Raw genomic sequence first — 22,485 nt, 5'->3', positions numbered from 1 at the left:
CATTCTATCTCACATTTATGTACAGGGTGTGTCATAATTAGCTGCCAACCCTGAACAGGCCGATTCTATGATCAAAACTAAGTAAAAAAGTTCATATGAACATGGGTCCGGAAATGCTTCCTAAGGGCACAAGGACCCATTGAAGAGGGAAGAATGGAAATCATTTTTTTTGCAATATCTCTCAATCGCATTGTGATAAATGAATGAAATTTGGTATACACANCGACTATAATAAACCACTTGAAGAAAAAAATAACACTCGATAAACAGACACAGCAGAGCATCAAAAAAAACAATAGATATAAAATACGCTAATAATGACAGCGATCAACAAAATCTCACCTGCATGCGCATTAGCTATAACACGGCTACTGTTAAATTTTTACTTTACATAAAGATATGCATCAAAGAATCTCTAGGGAGTAGGCAGATTGTTATAGACCTAGTTTTATAACGACTATAATCCACTCTTCATGTCTTAAAAAGAACAGTTGAGATTCGATAGATTGTTTACTGTCAATATATATTTTTTGTAATTTGTACGATTTTGCTTCGGCAATAAAGTGTTGTATGTTTAACGCTGTGTAATTAATTTAAATAAGAACATAAAACTCTAACAGGTTATGGGCCCAGGTCTTAGGCAGATTTAGCAGTCTTGTGTGATATTTTGTGAGCCGTTTACTCCAAGCAAGCTTCCATTTCAAGAAGATCAATTTTCCCACGTGCCTGCCATTTGTTTCATTATGTCAGTAAAATTACACAGAATTCAAATAGAAAAATTGGAAGGCACCATTAACTGGATATCCTGGAAATTTGATATAGATCTACAACTTACAGTAAATAAGGTGGCAGGTGTTGTCACAGGGAGTCAAGTAAGGCCAGAATGTGGTGAAACTGAAGACGACAGAAAGTTGATCAGAGAGGAGGATGAAAAAGATGCCATTGCAAGATACATCATAGGATCAACAGTATCGCAGGAACCAAAGCAGCATATACTTACCTGTAAGAATGCCAAGCAGATGTGGGACACTCTACATTCTGTATATGAACAGAGGAATGAAAGAAGGTTAGATCTTTTGTATACGGAATTGTTTACATATAAGAAAGATTCTAAGGACACCATTGCTACACATGTGTCAAAGTTGCAACATATATTCCTTCAGTTAAATGAGGAGTTAAAACATGAGTCTCATGAGCTGCCCATGTCGTTATTACTCAACAGGGTTTTAAATACTCTGCCAAATGAGTATTTAGAAGTTAAGAATGCATGGGAGTCTGTACCAATTAAGGAAAGGAGAATTGCTGTACTTACAGAACGTTTAAGATTGCATGGCAATCACGGTCAAGGTTGTGAAATGTCAAAAATTGACAATGTTGCTCTCATTGGGAAGGATAAAAGAATAAAATGTAATTTCTGCAAAAAGCTTGGTCATATAAAGAAGAATTGTTTCAAGCTTAAACGGATGGAGTGCAGTGATTTATCCTTCAGTAATGAAACATGGATAATAGATTCAAGTTCATCACACCATATGACCTCTCACAGAGCATGGTTTAATGAATATAGGAGCTTTGATAATCCCAGAAAAATTACAATTGGTGATGGTCACCAAATGTTAGCATATGGTGAAGGAAACATAAAAATACAGATGTTAGTGTCTGGTCAGTGGAATGATGGTTATCTTAAGAGGGCATGGTATGTGCCAGATTGCTCTCAAAACTTGTTTTCTTCAGGTGCAGCTTTAGAGAATGGTTTGACTGAATATGCAGATTCAAAGAAAAGAATATTCAAGAACAAATATGGAAGAATTGTTGCTGTAGGAAGAAAAGAAATAGGTGCATTATTTTGGTTAAAAATGAGAGTTGTAGTTCCAAAAATTGCATGCTTACTTACACAATCAGGTGAAAGTCTTCAGATTTGGCATGAAAGGCTTTGTCATCAACATAATAGACATGTGCACAAGTTTTTAAAGGAAAGAGGCATTTCAGTGTCAGAAGTCTCAAATGATAAGTATAGAAAAGTTTATTTCCTGAAAAATAAAACGCAAGTACATGTTGTCATTCATGAATTTCTATCTGAAGCAAAAACTTATCATATTGTTAGAGAACTGTTATCAGATGGTGGGACTGAATTTGTAAATGCAGGGGTTAAGCAAGTGTTACGAAATGTTGGTGTATATCACAGAGTGGTTATGCCTTATACACCTCAGCAAAACGGAGCCGCGGAGAGAGAAAACAGAATATTAATGGAGGCAGCCCGTAGTATGCTGTATGCAAAAAATATTAGCAAGGACTTATGGGCAGAAGCAGTAAATACTGCTGCATATGTTCTGAACCGAAGTGACCCATCTGGTATTCAAGGAAAAACGCCTTACGACCTGTCGTATGGCAAGTTGCCAGAAATAAATCGTCTAAAAATATTTGGTACAGAATGTTTTGTTCACATTCCACAACAAAAGTGAAACAAACTGGATAAAAGGGCAGTGAAAGGTATCCTAGTTGGATATTGTGGCGATAAAGATGGGTATAGAATTTGGACAGAACACAATAAGATAATATAGTCGAGAGATGTTAAGTTTCTACCAGAGGATACATGTGTAGACATTTTTCCTAATCAGGAAAACCTTAATCCCCCTGGTGAAATAGTGACAGATGTTCCTGTCAGTCAATCAAGTTCCAGTCAGATGTCAAATTTTGAAACTGAAACACAACCCGAAGTTAGTGTGCCTATAGCAGACTAGCATAAAGATACGAGAACTGAAAATTTATTTGTTGATTCCCAAGATACTTCCTCCAATGAGGATGAAAGTATAGCATCATATAATCCTTTGGAGGTCATTGAAAAGGATAGTGCAAATCAATGTCAGCGATATCCCGTGCGCGATAGAAAGCAAAAAGTGTATAATGACTACTACACGTATATTTGTAATGATGATAGTGAGTGTGTTGACATCAAGAATTTACCCGAATGCTGGAAGAATGCGGTAAATGATGAACTGTTATCTTTGAAGGAGAATAATACCTGGACTTTAGTTGATCTACCACCTGACAAGAAAGCCATTGACAGTAAGTGGGTCTTCAAAATCAAACGAGACTCTGATGGTAATATAGTGAAATATAAAGCTAGACTTGTAGTCAGAGGATTTAATCAGAGATATGGTGTAGATTATCACCTGTTGTTAGAAATACCACTATTATAATATTTTTTTCTTTAGCTATTGAATTTGATTTGTATATGTTCCATTGGGATGTTGTAACTGCATTTCTTTATGGTTCTCTTAATGAAGATGTAAAAGGATCAATTGACTTCTGCTTGGTATTTCGAAAAACTGACGCCTTTAAGTTGATAGGTTATGTTGATGCCGATTGGGCAAACTCAAGTGACCGAAGATCATACTCTGGATATGTGTTTAAATTAGGTGAAAATACAGTTTGTTGGGAAAGTAAAAAACAACGTGTGTCACTTTCATCAACGGAATCAGAGTATGTTGCTCTGTCGCAGGGTGCAAAGGAAGCAAATTTTCTTAAAAATTTAATCTCGGAATGTTGTTTTGAAGCACTTAATGGTCCAATTGTTATATACAATGATAACCAGTCTGCACAAAAAATAGCTACAAATAACATGATAAGTGGAATGTACAAAGCACATTGATGTTAAGTACAATTTCATAAGAAATGCTGTTTTAGAATCAAAAATTATTTTGGAATATATGTGTACTAAAGAAATGATAGCAGACATCATGACAAAGGCTTTGCATGGTCCTAGAATACAACACTTCCTACAATATTTATCATTGTATAATAAACCCTAGACATAGTCTTATTTTTCTTTTGTGTATAAGACAAGAAGTCTGGATTAAGGAAGGGTGTTATTATAACAAAGATCAATGCTGATCAAGACTCTAACAGGTTAATTAGAGATCCCTGATGACAGTTCGATCCTAGGAGTAGACAGATTGATGTTTTGGTATCGTTCGGTCATTCGGTCATCCCTTCCCATCCTTTCCCCCTCAAAATTTAACCAATTTATTTAAACTTGAAAATTACTCCAAAACGGGAGCCGAAACTTCGAGACTTAAATAATCTCAGACACGATTCAATCCTCCCGAGAACTTAATATTCCTCATAGTATNTCATGTTCATGTGAACTTTTTTACTTAGTTTTGATCATAGAATCGGCCTGTTCAGGGTTGGCAGCTAATTATGAGACACCCTGTATATGAGTATAAAATTTTATTTGTAAGCTAAGATGTAATTTTAATTAGATACGAATAATACTTAATAGAAATTAGCATACAATTAACTGCAATAAGACAAGTGGAAGACGTCAATTATTTGATTTTCGTCCAAATCCTACTTAAGAAACTTTATCGCTAAATTAATAATACCTGTAGGTACTTAATTGTAATTTAATGCAACAGCATTGGAAGTTTCAAAGCCAAATATCTCGAAAACGTTGCGAGATAGCTACTTTAATAAAGTATACCTTTTTTGTGTAAAAAAGTTGAAAAATAAGAATTTGTTACCAAAGATGAGATACCTTAAAGTACAAAAAAGTTATGTCGTTTTTAACACATTCAATCTACTGCAGCTACCGCCCTCTATGAACTGTAACCAAAATGTGAACAGATTTCAATTCCTCTACTCAAAGAACTCCAATCCCCAACATTTTGTGAGGATATTTGCATTTGTTAAGGAATAAATTAAAAAAAAACTGAAATAATATTTTACATGTAACACCCCGTATCTGTTTAACTAACTATCAACTTTTGGACTAAGGTAAGTTCGGCTAAATCGCAATATTTTTGCTTGGGGAATCTACCCATGAATTTTGGCCCATTACCTCGGGACCACCCTGTATATGAGCCACTGTTTCACTTTACATTGATAAATGCAATATTCACAATTTATATTTATAGGAAATATAAAGAATAAAATTGAATACGAATTTATTTCATTTGTATTTTCAGTAATCAAAAAATAAAATGTATTTTAAAATAATGTATATACATATATATCCAACTACTACGGATCTATCAAATACATTATGTATTAATAATAATTATATAACATTTTGTACCAAACACAAATTAAAACCTACGACTACTACAACATATCACAGTATAAAAAAATAAGTATTATACAGAAGAACCAAGAGAGGCTTACATTACATACTCTTTAATTCTTCTATGTTCTTCGTAAAATAACATTTTTATGTTTATAAGGCATCTATGGTTTTTTACTTACAATGTTCCTTTGGAACAAATACAAAGTGATCATAAATGAATAGGCTATACTTCAAGGGAAGCTTCTTTGATTAAATTATACTGATTTAGATCAAATTGGTATAGCATAATTTCATTTATTTAAAAAGTTACAGGCCTTCAGTAGCTATTTATGTAACAAGTACACAAAATAATTCATGGGCGAAATGAATCTGGATTTTAACTAGTTAGTTGTCAAAGCATTTTGCATACTTGTAAAATGCATCCTGTCGTTTCTTACAATAACTTGCAGTAAAAATTTTTTAGTTTGGCTGGTTATAGTTAATTAAATAGTTTTAATGAAGAATCTAGCAGAAGGAAATAGCTCAAGGAAGGTGTCAAGTTATCAAGCTATCCAGTAGTTCGACATTTGAATAATGTGATGTAGAGTGCAGATTTATAGAGCAGTAGTGAATTAAGGTAACTACTGAAGCCATTCTTTAGTCTGTGTAGCAAAAAATAATTCAGATCCCCTTTTTCCACGATATCAAATGATACGATAAACATATATTTATTCTAACCAAATACATTACTTTCGAATTTCTCACAAACGTTTAAAATATAAATTAAATAGGTGACAATTTTAAGATGTCAAATTTTGAAAAATCAAAAGATTTCATGTTGTTCAAGTACTCCTTTGCAGAGTAAATACAGGGTGTAACTTTAAGTGGGGGTCAGTTTTTTACGAGCAATAGTACGTTTTCCTAAATACGAATCTGAAATTCTTTTTTTTTTGAATCAAATAAATATGTGAGTTAAAATTTGTTTTTTAAACTGTGCTTTAATTCTTGTGTACACCGCCACTTAACAGAGTTAAACCAGTGCTCTCGGAATTTAAATATGAAGTTGTATTCCTCACTGCCGGCGTTGCCAGTTGCTTTTATACCAATTGCATTGTGCAAGTTAAAAAATAATTTAGCAAATTAGATTCTTTTTGTGTAGTTTACGGACTTGTTATTTTAAAGTTATCACATTTTTTTTTTAATATCAGTGTGGTAGAAGAGCCGATCTTGTAAAAACAATATACTTCTAAAAAATAAAGATAAATAAATATCGATACGTAAGTTACTAATTGTAAATAATTTTTTTTTAATTAACTGCTACACTGCGACACTAATGAAAAATAAATTTGTGAAAACAGATTGCTTTTCTATGACAATGACGTGTTATTTTAGGCACTATATTTTTTTTATGTCAATGTGGACGAAGCGCCAAACATAAAAAAAATTGTTTTAAAAATTTTTTTAATTTTTACATAGTTTATTACGTATTAACCAATATTGATATGTAGATACGCTTCTAATTGTAAATAAAACTATACTCGACGGCCAAAATTATAGATACTGATTCATCGCTAGCTCTTGGACTAGTAAGGGGGATGAAGCGTGCCGGGAACGAAAATCCATTAGCGTGTCTGCGTAAAAGGCAACAAGATATAGAAAATATTGAAAAAACATAATAAAACATAACATCTAATATTTTTTACGGTTTGCTATAACCGGCACTTTGATCTATTTTAATTATTACAGCATTTTAAAGCGTCCCAGTTCTGTTTTTTTAATTTATAAGTTTATTATGGCCATGGAATTAGACCCCTCGTCTACGCTTATGCTATGACATTTCTCAGGTCGGGCAAATCAAGTCCGTTTACACCCACTAAAAAAGCATTTCCCTATTCCCGCAAAAGACAGAGATAAAATATAGATCGACGTTCAGTGTAACTCAGTCTATACACGATTATAGATTCTACCGATGTGCATGGCGAGCGGCACAAAGATAAATAATATTGAACCGTATAGAAATCATTTTATATTTTATACGCATTATGGTAATAGTGTTTTTATATTATGTATTAGTCACTCTTTATATTTTCGGCCGCCGAGTATAATTTGTGTTTTAAAATAATTATTTTTTGTGTTAAAAAACTAACAATAAAAAGTAAATGAAAATACTAATCTGATTAATATGAAAACATTTTTTTTTCATTTAAAGTTTTTACAAACATTTATATGTTGCTGCTTTTTTAAGCAGCACATATTTTACTTTTGAATGTCAGTGTCAATGACCTGTAACACTGATCGAAGGGGGGGCAATGGAGGAAAGCCTCTGCTGTTCTCTTTACATGTCGATGTTGCAGGTGTTCAGATATGACGAGTAAACGCGTTAAAAACAAACTGCCACATTAATTTGACGGAATGGGGTTGGCCAAATATATCGTCTCTTACATTCTTATTTAGTATTTGACTATATCGTTTTGTGAAAAGCTGTTTATATAGTAGCTTTGTGTGGTGTAAGTGTATAACCCTATAAAGTTATTTATATCAGTGTTTAGGACGGTAGTGTATTGTGTTTTCTTTTTCAAGTTTTTAAGTCATATTATGAAAAAGCATCAAGAAGCTGATATGATAAGAGCCTACTATCTGTTCGGAGAAATAGATTCTACTGCAAGAAGACGATATCAGATGGGTTATCCCAAAGAGCAGTACCTCAGGGCAGGTGAAGTGAAATTTGCTTTTTAATAGTCTATTTTTTAAATTATGAGATTTGGCAACAATGCATAGCCCAGTTGTCAATTGTGCATGAGCTGCGACTAACACGTGCCTTTGTTTGAGATCACATTAGCTTGTCCAGAGGCGGAATAGGAAAATTATTAAAAAAAGATTTAAAAAAAAAAATAGTTTTCATGACGGAATTTGAAAAAATAAACTATTGATAGGTGTTTCTAAAGGTCAAAGGTAAATATGGCCCCCACTTAAAGCTATACCCCGTGTTACACGTAAAAAAAAACAACATAATATCTCAAAATCTCTACACATAAGAAATAATGGCCAAAAAAAACAACAGACTAACAACAGACCTCTATGTTTTAGGTAAAAAATCAGCTTATATTCATTTTTGCCTACCACAAATACTCATATATTTTAAACTTCACCGAAATATCTAAGAGGTCATCTTAAAAAAAAATTGCAAAATACACAATTTCTTTTTTGAAAGTCTTTGCTCAAAGAAACTGCCACTGAAGTATGTTCCTTTCGATTTCGGACGCCCTATATATACATATATCTATTGGCAACTTCTTCCTTCTTTTCATCGTCAGTTAATAATTTTCACATGTACAATTAAAAAATTACAAATTACTCATATGTAGTCTTACAGCAATAAGCTGTACCACTTATTTATGTAAATTTACTCTGACGAATCAAATGTTTTAAAAGAACTTTGCTTTGCCATTGGCAAATTGTTTTCATTTATTTTAGTATTTAGAAATTAATTCAGTTTTGGATATGGAGACAAACTGAAACAGTGCAATGTGCAAAGGAGCAAAAAAAATTGGATGACAACCTCCATTTAACGGAGAATGTCTATATTTATGCGCATGAAACAAACAAATTGTAGAGATCTGAAATCAGAACACAATAAAAAGTTAAAGTATTATCTATCACTGATAGCCCATGACAAGGGCTCATCGACTTTTTTTGCTTTAGCACTTTTTTTTAATACATGCATTTTCTTCAAATTTCTTCTACTTGTTTCATCAGTTTCCACAGTGCTTTCTTCCAAACTCTGGGTATTTGTTACTAAATTTCTATACAAACCTGCTGATTGTTGTAAATTATATTTTATCCGTTTTTCATTCTGTTTACCGGATGAAATTTTTGAATATCTTTTGGACATATATTTTCTGCGTTCTATGGTCTCTCTCATATTAGGCTCAAAATGTTTTGTATATTCATTGTCTGATAAATTTAAGGTATGTTCAGTATATGTTTTAATTTGGTTCTTGAAACAGACTACTGAATAACGATGTGTTTCATGGTAATAGTTTTTAAATGTCGTTTCATATGCTACACACTGCATCATGATCCATGTATGCACTAAAAGTAGTGGGAAACGACTCGTCCAATAATTCGTAAAAGCTTCAGGGATATCGCCTAAGGACGTTTGGGCTTCTGCCGATAGCTCTCTGAAGTGGTGTTTCTAAAAACATATATTTTTTTCAGCAATTGAATGCCGTTAAAGGTGCTAGGTATTTTAATCAAGTTTCAGGAAATATTTTTTTGTCTTTTTATAATATTTATACTCTTGTGAAGTTCTATTTTACAGTAGTTCATCTGATCTCGACGAGACAAGCCAGTTAGGCCTATATAAACGGAAAAATTGTTAATATGGCACATTCACTGTTATAGTTATTTTTAATGATTTTCTAATTTGGCAATACAGGACATACATACCTATATATTTTATAATAGGCTTTCACATTTAACAGTAATCCAAATTTATCTTCATCTGAGTATACCGTCACAATATAAAAACAATTTTGCAAATATCCAACGCATATAATACCCAAATTAAAAGCTTACAGGGCTTATGAGACCATACTACTATTCTTAGTGGAATTGATACTCTATTACTAATAAAAGGCAATGTAACTCAATATTAAATGCCTACTAAATTATTATGACTCCTTAGCTAAATCATAAGGTTTCTTAAATATCTATTGTATATTATATTTGAAGAACAAAAATTTCAGATTGTATTTAAATATAGTCAAAGAAATTTTCATCATTTGTACAGATTTTATACTTTTTCAAAGACACTGAGTGAACTGTTAAGCACATGGGCATCTTTGTATTTGGCAAAATACAATTCAATTTCAATTTCAATCACAATCACAAAATGTAAAAATTGCAACTTCATCATGTTTTTATCGTTTTTGAGGTTACTAATAGATTTATTTGGATTTTATTCAGAAAATACTTTTAACATTTGATAAAAATATAAGTGTACCTACACATTGCCACAATCGTTACACCTGGTGGTACGGCCCATTTTCCATAGCAGGGAAATAACATTAAAAAAAATTAATAAAAAATGAAAGCTAAGAGTAATTTCTTCAGACTAATTATAAATACAATATCTAAAATTGTTTTTTCAGAAAAAAATTTTTTTGCTTTTTTTTTAAGAGTAGTTCTAGCATCATTACCAATTCATCGCAACTTTTGGCAATGTTTATGGAAGCTCTTATAATTTTTTCAGCTTACATTAATATATATATATTTTTTTTCATTTAAATTAATTTTAGTTTCAGTAAAGAAGTGTATGAAATAAGTAATATTTCAAAAAGTACATAATTAGACATAGGCGGGATTTCGCTCAAATCATTGAGGGGGCAAACATCTCTCGACAAATTTTAGAACCCCCACCTCGACCCAAAAGAAAAACCCAAAGAATTAGGCGATGGAAAGCGAGTTCGATACTCATAAAACAAGGTGCAGCCAAGCAAAACACCCCCTGATGCGATTTTCGGCTCGTTTACGCGAATTTTACAGGAGAACTCCCGGANAGCGCCCCAAAACACCCCCTGATGCGATTTTCGGCTCGTTTACGCGAATTTTACAGGAAAACTCCCGGAGATGACATCCATATCCAGGTCCCGGTGCACCAGGTGTCCGAGGGGTGCTCGCCGACGCCAGATTAGGAATCAGCACGTCCGATTGTCAAGATTGTCCGATTGCATTTAAGAGTGAAATTCAGCTCCAAGTCGGTGATGGACCAATTTGAAGGTCATATTTGGGATCAGCGACCTCGAAAACCCCCAGGATCCTGATTTGAGTCCATTCCAGACATTACTAACCGAGTTATGAATTTTTTCTAACTAAAAAATGCATTTTTCCAGATGCATTTTGCACTGCACAAATGCAATTTGGCCCAAAAACAATAAAAAGTTGATACATTTTTTCCACAATTTTAGAAAGCGAATGCAAAACACCCCATCTTGATACGACTTGATCGAAAAATTTCGGAGATTTCGGCTCTTTTTGTGCTTTATTTCCTTGACTAGGGGTTTAACTCACTTGTCAGTGGTTTTACTTGTATTGCATACGAGTATTGAATTCGCTTTCCCCCGCCTATCGGGGGTATAAATCGCTTTTCTGTGGTTTTACGAGTATTGAGCTGGCTTTCCCCCACCTATCTGGGGTTTAACTTATCTGTCTGTGGTTTTACGAGTATTGAACTTGCTTTCCCCCGCCTATCTGCGGTTTACTACGATTTGTTGCCATACGAATTTAATTTTTTTAGCTCAATTGTAATAATATTGGGGGGGCAATCGCCCCCCTTACCCCCCCTCAATCCCGCCTATGTAATTAAAGAACATATCAGTAACATGATTCATTATTGTACCAGCACTTAAATGATTTAAAAATAAATATAGAACTATTCGTTTAAAAAAAAGTCTACAGAATTTTTTTTATAAACATGATTTTAAATTAATAATTTTGCATTTTTTTTTGGGATAATATTTCTCGCTATTTTTATTCAAATATAGAGAATATTTTAAATCTTATTAGACAAATCAGATAAAATCATTAAAATCTAAAATAATATCATGTATCTAGAAAATTAAACATTCCTGATATTCCAAAATAAGATTTTTTTTTCTTATTGATCACCTGAATTGAATTTTAAATTCAACCAATTAATCCATAAACATCAAAAAACTAACTATTTAAATGATACAGAAAATTTTTAAATATACCTTGTTCCGCAAAGCACGCAACAAATCTCGTACAGATTCTCCATGGTACGTACGGTATTTTCTTAAATCTGTGGCAACTTCTTCGTGAATATGAACTCTCCAGTCTAATTTAACAATTCTTTTACCATCGTTTTCTAAAGCCTGTAAGACAAAATCATCGGCTCCTGCTTTTTCAATTCTGTCGCTAACATCCTAAAAATTAATATTCTTCAAATGCTTCATTTTATTAATAAAAATAAGTCTTACTTGAAAAAATGATAATATCTTAGTGTAACTCCAGAATATCGGATGTTCTAGAACTGCATTGCAGGATGGTCTCTCCTCTGGTTTCGAAGAAATTAGGGCGGCCACTAAAGGTATTTGAATGTTTACTTGCCACTCGGTACCTTTCAATTCTGACAAAGCATATTCCCCAACAAGTATATTTGCTTGGCGCCTCAGACTATCTCCAAATGGATGAAAACCATTTGACAGAACATAGTAATACAGACACCCAAGGGAGAATAAGTCTACAGCATATGTCTGAAAGTGTATAAAAAAAAGGTTTTTATTAAACTGTTTTTCCTTTAAGTTCAATTGAACATTTTAACCAGCGGCGGCTCGTCATTTTCAGAAGAATAAACAAAAATTTGTGTATATATTTATCAAAGTGATTTGACAATTCTTATAAAATTAAATCTAAAATGCGTTACCTCCTTTGAAACTCCCCCTACCAAATTTTAAAATTATATTTTAATCATGATCTCGGCAGCAACCAACATAACATTCGGGCTAGCCCGTGGCCGCTGAATTAAACAACGCCGTACCCCAACCATACCTTGCATGCTTATACGCACCTAGGACTAGACAGTAATCGGAAACGTAAGTCGTTCACTAATTTAGAATATTTGGCCCAAGTCGGGCGAGCCCGCACACCGCACACAGCTCGCATATACCCATTGAGCACCCATCGAGTGTTGTATCGACCACCTAAGACTTTTCACCAGTGGTTGGAAATATATATACGTATATTTATTTGCTGTAATTTTGTTCTTTAAATGAATTTTTAAATATTAGAACAATTTTTCCCTGCAAAGGTATTCCAGAAAACAAATTTTAGTAAACGAAATAATAAACCGTTTTATAATAATTTGTAAATCGCGTAAAAAAATAAATATCTATGGTGCTATGTTGAATGTTCTTTGATAATTATAATTATTAAGGTTATTTTAACTCGTTACTGTTAAACTGAATTAAAAGTGATTGCTGAGAAATTTTCAATATTTGAATAGATTCTAGTTTGTAAACATGGGAGTGATGTAAATTATTTTTGGGATGATCTCGGCAGCAACCAACATAACATTCGGGCCAGCCCGTGGCCGCTGAATTAAACAACGCCGTACGTTGCCTGCTTATACGCAGGGCTAGGACTAGAGAGTAATCGGAAACGTAAGTCGTTCACTAATTTAGAATATCTAGCCCAAGTCGGGCGAGCCCGGACACAGCCCGCACCCGCATACTCATCGAGTGTTGTATCGGCCAGCTACGGCTTTTCGCCAGCCAGCCAGCAGCGGTTGGAAATATATGTATATTTATGTGCTGTAATTTTGTTCTTTAAATGAATTTTTGAACATTAGAACAATTTTTCCCTGCAAAGGTATTCCAGAAAACAAATATTAGTAAACGAAGTAATAAACCGTTTTATAATAATTTGTAAATCGCGTTAAAAAATAAATATCTATGATATGTTGAATGTTCTTTGACAATTATATTTATTAAGGTTATTTTGAAGCGTTACTGTTAAACTAAATTAAGAGTGATTGCTGAAAAATTTTCAATATTTTAATAGATTCGAGTTTGTAAATATGGAAGTGATATAAATTATTTTTAGGACTTTTAAATTCGATACATATTTATTTATTTTTTCAAATAATAAACTGTTCGATTAAAAAAAATAGCTTCTATTTAATATTTTTTTTTTATTTCAATCAGATTTTTAATAAATTATCATTTGAATATACATAATTACCTAAAATAACTCTACTCTCCGGGCAAGCCCTTCGACTTCACTCGTATATTCTTCGGGTACTTACGTGTAATCTGCGGTTTGATGTTAGTTTTATTTCATAGATTAGGAAGGTAGAGATTTGTTATTCCTTGTACTTCACGACTTGGTTGTTTGTAAGTTCTAGGTTAGGGTTAGTATAGTGGTTTAGGTAAGTTTTTAATGTTTAATAGTTTGGAGTAAAGCAAAATGGCAAGCCGAAAATAGCGAATTGGTGAGTAGCAATGGTGATATTATTAATTTTTTATTAAATAAAAAATTTTGTATGTTAACTTTCGATGATAAATTATTTATTTCAAAATTAAAACCTACGCCTGACATGAAAAATTTAATAAATAAAAACAATTGCGGAAGTAACAGATCATTTAGTAAAAATTGGTACAATAAATATGAATGGTTAAAAGGTAATGAAACCAGAAACAAATTATATTGTTGGAATTGCTTACAGTTTAATGAAAAAAGTAAAACTCCATGGAATTATCTAGGATATTCAGATCTGAAACATATAAATGAATCTTTAAAAAAAACACGAGCGATCGGAGGAGCATACATATTCAACATTAAAATTTAAATTATTAGGAAAACAAAACATTCAAACTTTTCTTGATTCTGCATTTCGTGAGAATATTTTAAACCATAATAAAGTCGTGGACGAAAATAGAGACATTGTAAAGCGCCTTATTGATTTGGTTATTTACTTATTTATTTATTTATTTATTTACTTATTAGAATTTTAGTATAATTTATCGTTAGTAATTTCAGCTATAAAAGTGATAGAGAATTTTACTATTTGTTTAGAGAATTATATAATTTTATATGTCCTTCTATGCCTTAATCCTTGCCTTATCCCCTATTCCGGCAAGAAATCACTGTGATGACATTCTCGTTTGTTCTTGCTGAACTATTAGGTATACTTTTGGAATAACTAATATAATTTTCAGGTATATTTATATTAACTATCTTCATAATTCTTAAGTTTTTTACACTTTCAAAAGTAAATAGACTAACGTAGATTGCAATTAATATATGATATTAAGTTACATGAGGGAAAAAATATTTTGCCCACCCATCTCAAAAAGTCACGAGCCGCCACTGATTTTAACAATACCTTATGTTTATATTCTATATTATTTATTATACACTAATAATAGTAATAATATATCCAATAACTCGAGAGATAACAGTAATCATGACTATGATACCCTTCATAAGAATAATTTGAAACTACTGCACTTGAGACTTGAGACAAAACCAAAGATGTGATGAGAAGATGAGAAGCTCTACAAATCTTACTTGTTTACACTTTTTATTGCAGTAACATTGAGGTAACGCCACTTTAGAGTTTGGAAAACGAGGCGATTTTTGGGAATTTTCAAGGAATAAAAATGCCTTATTGTACATGTCTTCAAGTAGCACTGTGAAACGATTTTGATTCAAAATGGCAGCTGTTGGCAAGCAACGACACCTTTTTTTCAAAGGGCTGTATGGCCATAACAGTTTCTTAATAAGGGATAGTCTTGGAATAAAAAACTAAAATTTTTTCGATATGCAGGGTTGGGCAAATGTGTCAGAACATCTGTATACAGGGTGAACCATAAGTTTGATTAAAAAATACCTTCCACGAAAGTATTTGTAGCATTTTTATTCTTTTCAATGACATACTCTAATATCCAACATCTACTTTGTTTTTAGAGATACGGCGTTGTCGCAGTTTTTTTTAAATGAACCGCTCTGTTTGTTTTAACATTTTTAGAAAGATAGATTTTCGCCAATTACAATGATGTTTGGTGGGTCTGCATTTTATGGTTTTTTAAATGTTGAATAAAACAATAAAATAATGAGTAAAAATTTAATGAAAATGAAATTAGTTATACAATGAAAAAGTTTTTAATTAAAACAGCTTTCTACAGCATACACAAATTTTTTAATCATAGTTTTAATGACCTAATTTAATACTTTTATTTATGTGATGTGTGTATTTTAACTTTATGTGTGTCTTAATAACGTTACCTTTACGACTTGCATTTTATTATGTATTTAAAAACATCAATAAATAATAAGTATCGTTTTCTCACTTCTTTGGAAATATTGACCCCTAATAAATTTATTTTCTAATTACATTTATATCTCTCGTGTCAAAATTGTTATGCATAGTTAACTAACAAACATATAAGGTGTACGTACCTATTTAAATGAAGGAACCAGATAATTTTGTGGCTAAAGATCCCTTGCAAGTTACAGGGTGTTTTAAGTTTTTGAAAAGAATCACAAATAAGCAAATATTTCAAAAGACGTTTGACATAGATTAATGAAAGTTTGGTTGGTGACACAATTAAATAAAATTAAAAATTCACTTAATACACTGTACAATTCTATCAGTAATAGTTGAATAAATTAAAAATAAGTAAGGCCGATCGTCGAAGAATTTTTTATTGCAAATAAAATGTAATTAATAAAAAAAAGAAAATCATTGGCGTAGAAATTTTGAATTTTCTGAGGAATACAAAGCATACATGTGTACATTACTGAATTTTCCTACCTCTTAATGCTTATATTTTATTTAAAATTCTGTAATTGTGTACATTTCCAATATAAAATGCCGCAAACTGCACTTTCTCAAAAATTTTTGGTATTTCTGATTTAAAAATAGATGAAATTATGATATGCTTGCTGTGTCCGAAAATTATTAAAGAAGATACTTGAAACACTTTTATGGACCCAAACTGATTCCAGCCAAGTCTAGTGAGCAGGCCCGGTTTGGCCAGGTCGGGAAGTCGACAAAACCCGACTTATTTTGGAAGATAGGCCCTCAAACGACTAACGAGGTGCCAAAAGTATCAGAAAATTTTGTGTAAATTCTTGAGATATAGCCACCATAAATTGAAAAGAAAAAAGAAGAACGTAGAAATGAAAATTGAATGAAATTTAATACAGCTTTCTTTAAGCCAAAAAAAGATCAGTGTTTCGTGTGTAGTGTGTGGAATACAGATCCCGAGAAGAGAACAGAAAAAATGGAAGATGATTATAATAATCATAATTTAAACAAAATCGCGGTTCGAAATCTGAAAGACACTGATAAAGAATTGTCGAAAAATGATAGATCTCTAATAACAGCATGCTTTGATTTGCAGAAGGTGTTAGTAATGCCCAAGTCAGAAGTCAGCGATTTTTATTATAAAAGTAAACTCGCAATATACAACTTTACAATTTATGATTTAGGCAGCAATCAAGGCTATTGCTATGTATGAGCAAATATCGATGATAGGACCGGATGAAATTGGAAGTTGTTTATTTTATTTATTTTTATTTAAATAATTGGCCAGGCAAAGATACAAATTTGTACATATGGCAAGTCAAGTATACTAAAAAGAAAAGAACAGAACAACATACATCGATAGTGACAATGAAAAGCCACAGTTAGCATCATTTACCACTTATAAAATCCTCCACACTATAAAAACCTCCAACTGACAAAAATTCTTTAGTTTTGTTTTTAAATTTTCTATAATCAAGTACAGTGTAACCTCCATTATCCAAACAGGTCTTTATCCGAATATCCACTTAACCGAACGGAAAAAAACGCAAGATATTATCCGAACGAGCCTCGTTTATCCGAACTGGGTGGCCGCGGAGCTCGGGTGATATGCGAAATTTGCTGCCGCGCTTGCGTGTGCGACTGGGTTTTTGTCTCGCCCGGCCCAATCGCGGTGGAAGATGTGATAGATTTAATGACTGACAATGACATCTTGCACAATATAGAGAATGTGGAAATAGCCGAAGAAGAAAATGAGACCGAAGGAGCTGCCGACAACAAAATAACTCATGGAGAAGCCGTGCAATGTTTTGACAAATGTATAACGTGGGCCAGTGATAATGGCGAAACGTCTCACAACATATTTCTTTTAAAGGAGATGCAGATTAGAGCCAGAAAATTAGAAAGTAAATCCCTTTCACAAAGAAAAATAACGGATTTTTTTAAATAAAATATGTTTAAATATGTAGTTTANACAAAAGGCTGTAGAATATTGTTCTCTATATTTTTAATTAATTTAGCTGTTAAGCCGTCATAACCGCTTGAATTTTTATTTTTAAGTTGTGAAATAATGACATGCACCTCCTCCACTGCAACGTCATCAAAAACCATTGAGTTTACAAGGTTATCATTTAATGTACAGGGTAAAGAAAGATTTGACCCAAAATGGTCTCTAATTTTATTTTGTGCTACAGTAGAAAAATGACATCCAAATTCCCTGGCAACTTTATTACAGTCACTTATGATGGTATCATTAATCTTGAGAATGATTTGGTCCCTATTATTCTTTTTATTCCTATCTAAAATTTTATTGACAATGCTCCAAGTTTCTTTCATTTTGTTTGCTGAATTGTTTATTTTATTATTGTAATAGGTTTGTTTAGTTATATTTATATTTTTTCTGTAATTTTTTTTTTCATTCTCATATTTTACCTTAATTTCACGTGAATTTAGATTTACTGAGAGCCAAAATAAATTTTTTAGATATAAGTTTTGTTGTTTTAGTTCATGTGTAAACCATTCCTTGTTGTTATTTGAATTAGCACCTGCTAATACGATTTTCTTCTTTCGAGGACAACTAACTTAGCACCATGCAATGCTGTCAACAAGTATTGAAAGGTCTCGGCAAAGTTTAAGAAATATACTCTAGACCAGGCCATGTCTTTTAAGTGATGATTAAAAGTATTAATAGTATTTTCATTTACATACGCCGTGTATAGCTCGTAACTACTTCAGTAGAACTCGACCGCGGCCTTCCAAGATTTACGGTAATGTAATTAGCCAGGTGATCTCCTAAATTTGGTTGTATAACTTCAGATTTGTATGTTTCCGGATCGAGATTTGTAATTATGTAATCAATGCAACTACTGCTGGTATAGCCATTTACGTTTGTAAATATATGGGTGGGCTCATTCGATGTAACAGTTAAATAAAACGAGTTAATAATATCATTTAGAATATTAGTGTAATAGCATTTAGTATTATAGTCAATGTTGAAGTCACCACATAGAATAATATTTTTTGACACTGTCATGGCAACACTCGAGGCCTCCGTCAAATTAACAATAAATATATCAATGTCACCATCACACGGTCTATACAGACATATATTTACGAACTTTAGGTCATTAATAATTGATTCAAAATGGCTGACAAGTGTAATGTGTGTCTCAAAACTACTGCAAAGACTTATTGTATTCAGTGCACAATGTGTGACAAATGGCATCATATAAACTGTGTGGGCCTTAATAAAGAGCAACTAAACTACGATGGAACAGAATATAAGAAAAAAACAGGCGAACAGAATCTGTGGAAGTGCAAGTTGTGTTCGCGAGAAAAAAGTGAGGTTAGGAGGGATGACAAAGCAAAGAAGGAAGTTACATTGACGGACTTATTCAACAAATTGGACACGATGGAAAAGAAATATGATAACCTCTTTCAAAGATTTGAAGAGCAGGCTAAAGTAAACCAACAACTGAGGCTGGAAATAAATCAACTAAAACAGCAGATGTCAAGGCAGAGTATCATAACAAATAACTCAGAACAGGAAACGCTGAAAAGTAATGTGATCATTCATGGAATACCCATTGTAAAAGAAAAAGAGGACACTCAAGAAATAATGCGATATTATGAGATATATGAAAGTAAACGAAACAAAGTATACGTCTTTTAGGTTGGGAAAAAAGGAAGTGGGAAAATGCCCTCCTGTGAAAGTTATCTTTGAAAATATCAAGGCTAAAGAGGTATTTATGAATACTAAAAAAACATTTAGAGACCTGTCAACAAAAGTTTTGGGATATGAAGAGGAGAGACCAATCTATGTTAACGACAAACTTACTAAGGAAAACCGAGAAATCTTTGGTCTAGCAAGGAAACTGAAGATAGACAAGGAATATAAATTTCTTTGGTGCAAAAATGGTAGTATCTATTTGCGAAAGAGTGAAAATAGTAATATAATCACTATAAGAACAAGGGAACAAATCAAAAATCTCCAAAAAAACTAGAAAAGGCTGACATCAAACAAGTGACCTGTATGTACATAAACATACATAGTATGAGAAATAAAATGGACGAATTAGACATAATCCTCCAATATAACAAACCAGAAATCCTGGTGCTAACGGAAACCTGGCTATATGACGACGAAATCGACAGTTGCAATTTCAGGGGGTATACTGGAGCACATTCTTGTAGAAACCAAGATAGGGGAGGAGGAACAGCTATATACGTAATGAATACTCTACCCTTCGAAATACTAAAACAGCAAAACAATGATGGAAGAAATTACCTTCATATAAATATTTCAAAACTTGACTTAAAGATAGTATCTTTTTATAAGCAGTCAAAAAGTAATGATATGAGTTTCATTGCAGAACTGGAACAGGTATTAGGTGAAAATAAGAATCTGATACTAATTGGTGATGCAAATATAGATTTACTGGAGGAAAACAATACAACAAAAAAGTACTTAGCAGATATCCAAGTTAATGGCTACAGGGTTCTAAATACAATACATAAAGACTCTGCAACACGAGTGGATATCAGAACCGGAAAGAGAAGTATTATCGATCATGTGATCACTAACATACTGATACAATATGAAATAAATCTTTACGATCACATTGTATCAGATCACAAGATAATAAACCTAACCCTGAACTTGAAACACCAAAAAAAAAAACTAGACAAATATACACTTCAGAAAAATGTGATATGAGAAGACTGGAAGTAAATCTCAAAAAAAATTCTTACAGAAACAGACCCGCAGGAATGTGATTTCCAGAAACTAACCAATATTCTACAGGGAGAAATGTCTAAAGTAACATCTAAAAAAACCAGAAGATACACAACTAACATCAATGAAGGGTGGTTCACCCAGGAAGTTAGTAATCTAATGAAAGAAAGAGCCAAGTTATATGTTCAACACAGGAAACAAATAAATAACGCAGAGATCCACAACAGCTACAACACAGTTCAAAAAAGACTAAAAGCGTTGATAATAAAAAAGAAGAAACAACACACTGAATCCCTGTTTCTAACAGCCGGAAATTCCTCCGACAAACAATGGAGTGTTATTAATGACCTAGTAAAAACTGATAAGAACAAGAAAAAGATCAATAAAATGAAAACTGAAAATGGAACAGATACAGAAGATGATAAGAAAATTGCTGACACTCTCAACCACCATTTTGTGAGTGTAGCAAAAGCGTTTGGAAAACAACAAGGACCAACAAAACAAGGCATACAATGCACATTGAATCACAGGCAGACAGCATCGATGTTTCTCCCCAAAACGACATCCGAAGAAATAGAAAAAATTATATGATCCCTAAAATGTAATGCATCTCCGGGATATGACAGGATAAAGGCAGGCACAATAAAGAAGTTAGTAGACGTCTTAGCGCCTATCATTAGTACTATAATAAATACATGTATTGAGAACAGTGACTTTCCCGATCAACTGAAACTAGGAAGAGTAACACCGATCCACAAGGCAGGAGCCCACAACATCCCAAACAATTATCGACCAATAACAGTTCTACCTGTTTTTGCAAAAATATATGAGATTGTTCTAAAGTCAAGATTGGTAAAATATCTATACGACATAGAATTTATAAGTAACAAACAAAACGGGTTCCTCCAAAAGAAAAACACCCTTACAGCAATAACAAATATATTTGAATACACATACAAGGAAATAGACGATAAAAATACAGTAATGGCTGTTTTTCTTGACCTATGTAAAGCCTTTGATGTTGTAGATCATCAAATTCTTCTTAAAAAAATGGAACAACTTGGAATATAAGGACCAGCTCATCATTTATTTACTAACTACTTAACAAACAGAATTCAAATGACAGTTGTGAACGGAGTGGAAAGTGAGAAACTCTTGGTAAAAAGTGGAGTCCCGCAAGGCTCGGTTTTGGGACCGGTACTGTTCTTAATCTATATTAACGACCTCTGTGATAATAGTTTATGTGGCAAAATAACTTTGTTTGCCGATGACACGGCACTGTTCTACTCTGGTAGGCTAGGGGATGTTTACAAAAAAGCTCAAAAGGATCTGGATCAAATATGCCAATGGACTGACAAAAATCATATAAAGTTGAACGAAAACAAATGTAAATATATGATCTTTAACCCAAAGGAAACAAATAATAATCTATCACTTGAAATTTATAACATTGAAATAGAGCAAGTCAAACATATGAAATACCTTGGGCTAACTATTGATGATAAACTAAATTTTGGACAACACACTGAGAAATTATGTAACAAGTTGAGAAAATTAAGCTATCATGTCAGAAAATTCTCATTTAGATTGAATACAAACACAAAATACCTAATCTACAACGCTCATGTTAAGTCTCATCTAAGCTATTTAACACAATTTTGGGGGAGGGCAAGAGAACAGGATCTAGATAACCTACAAGTAGCACAAAAAAGACTTATAAAAACTCTCTTTAACAAATTTAACCCTACTAATACCAAACAATTGTATAGTGAACTAAAAATAATGAATATACGAGAAACCACAACATACGAAAGTATCCTTCTGGTATACAAAATAAAGAATAAACTCCTTGAAACCGATATAAAACTTACACAT

At 32.6% G+C, this 22,485-nt stretch overlaps 1 protein-coding gene across 1 annotated transcript in view; it reads right to left on the bottom strand.

Annotated features, from left to right (window-relative positions):
• Positions 1 to 7,263: 7,263 nt before the first annotated feature.
• The window catches only part of LOC108915270 (serine/threonine-protein kinase/endoribonuclease IRE1), a gene marked incomplete at its 5' end in the record, with an annotated part of 22,471 nt that continues 7,249 nt past the window's right edge, over positions 7,264 to 22,485 (bottom strand). The window contains 3 exons of the mRNA XM_018721252.2: positions 7,264 to 9,239; positions 11,800 to 11,991; positions 12,046 to 12,321. Of these exons, the coding sequence (XP_018576768.1) occupies positions 8,694 to 9,239; positions 11,800 to 11,991; positions 12,046 to 12,321 (1,014 nt within the window). The remainder of the gene's footprint in view (positions 9,240 to 11,799; positions 11,992 to 12,045; positions 12,322 to 22,485) is intronic.

This window comes from Anoplophora glabripennis, unplaced genomic scaffold (genome assembly GCF_000390285.2).
Source record: "Anoplophora glabripennis isolate ALB-LARVAE unplaced genomic scaffold, Agla_2.0 scaffold1668, whole genome shotgun sequence".
Lineage (NCBI taxonomy): Eukaryota > Metazoa > Arthropoda > Insecta > Coleoptera > Cerambycidae > Anoplophora > Anoplophora glabripennis.
The sequence above is the reverse complement of the archived record's forward strand: the minus strand, read 5'-3'. Positions and strand labels throughout refer to the sequence as shown.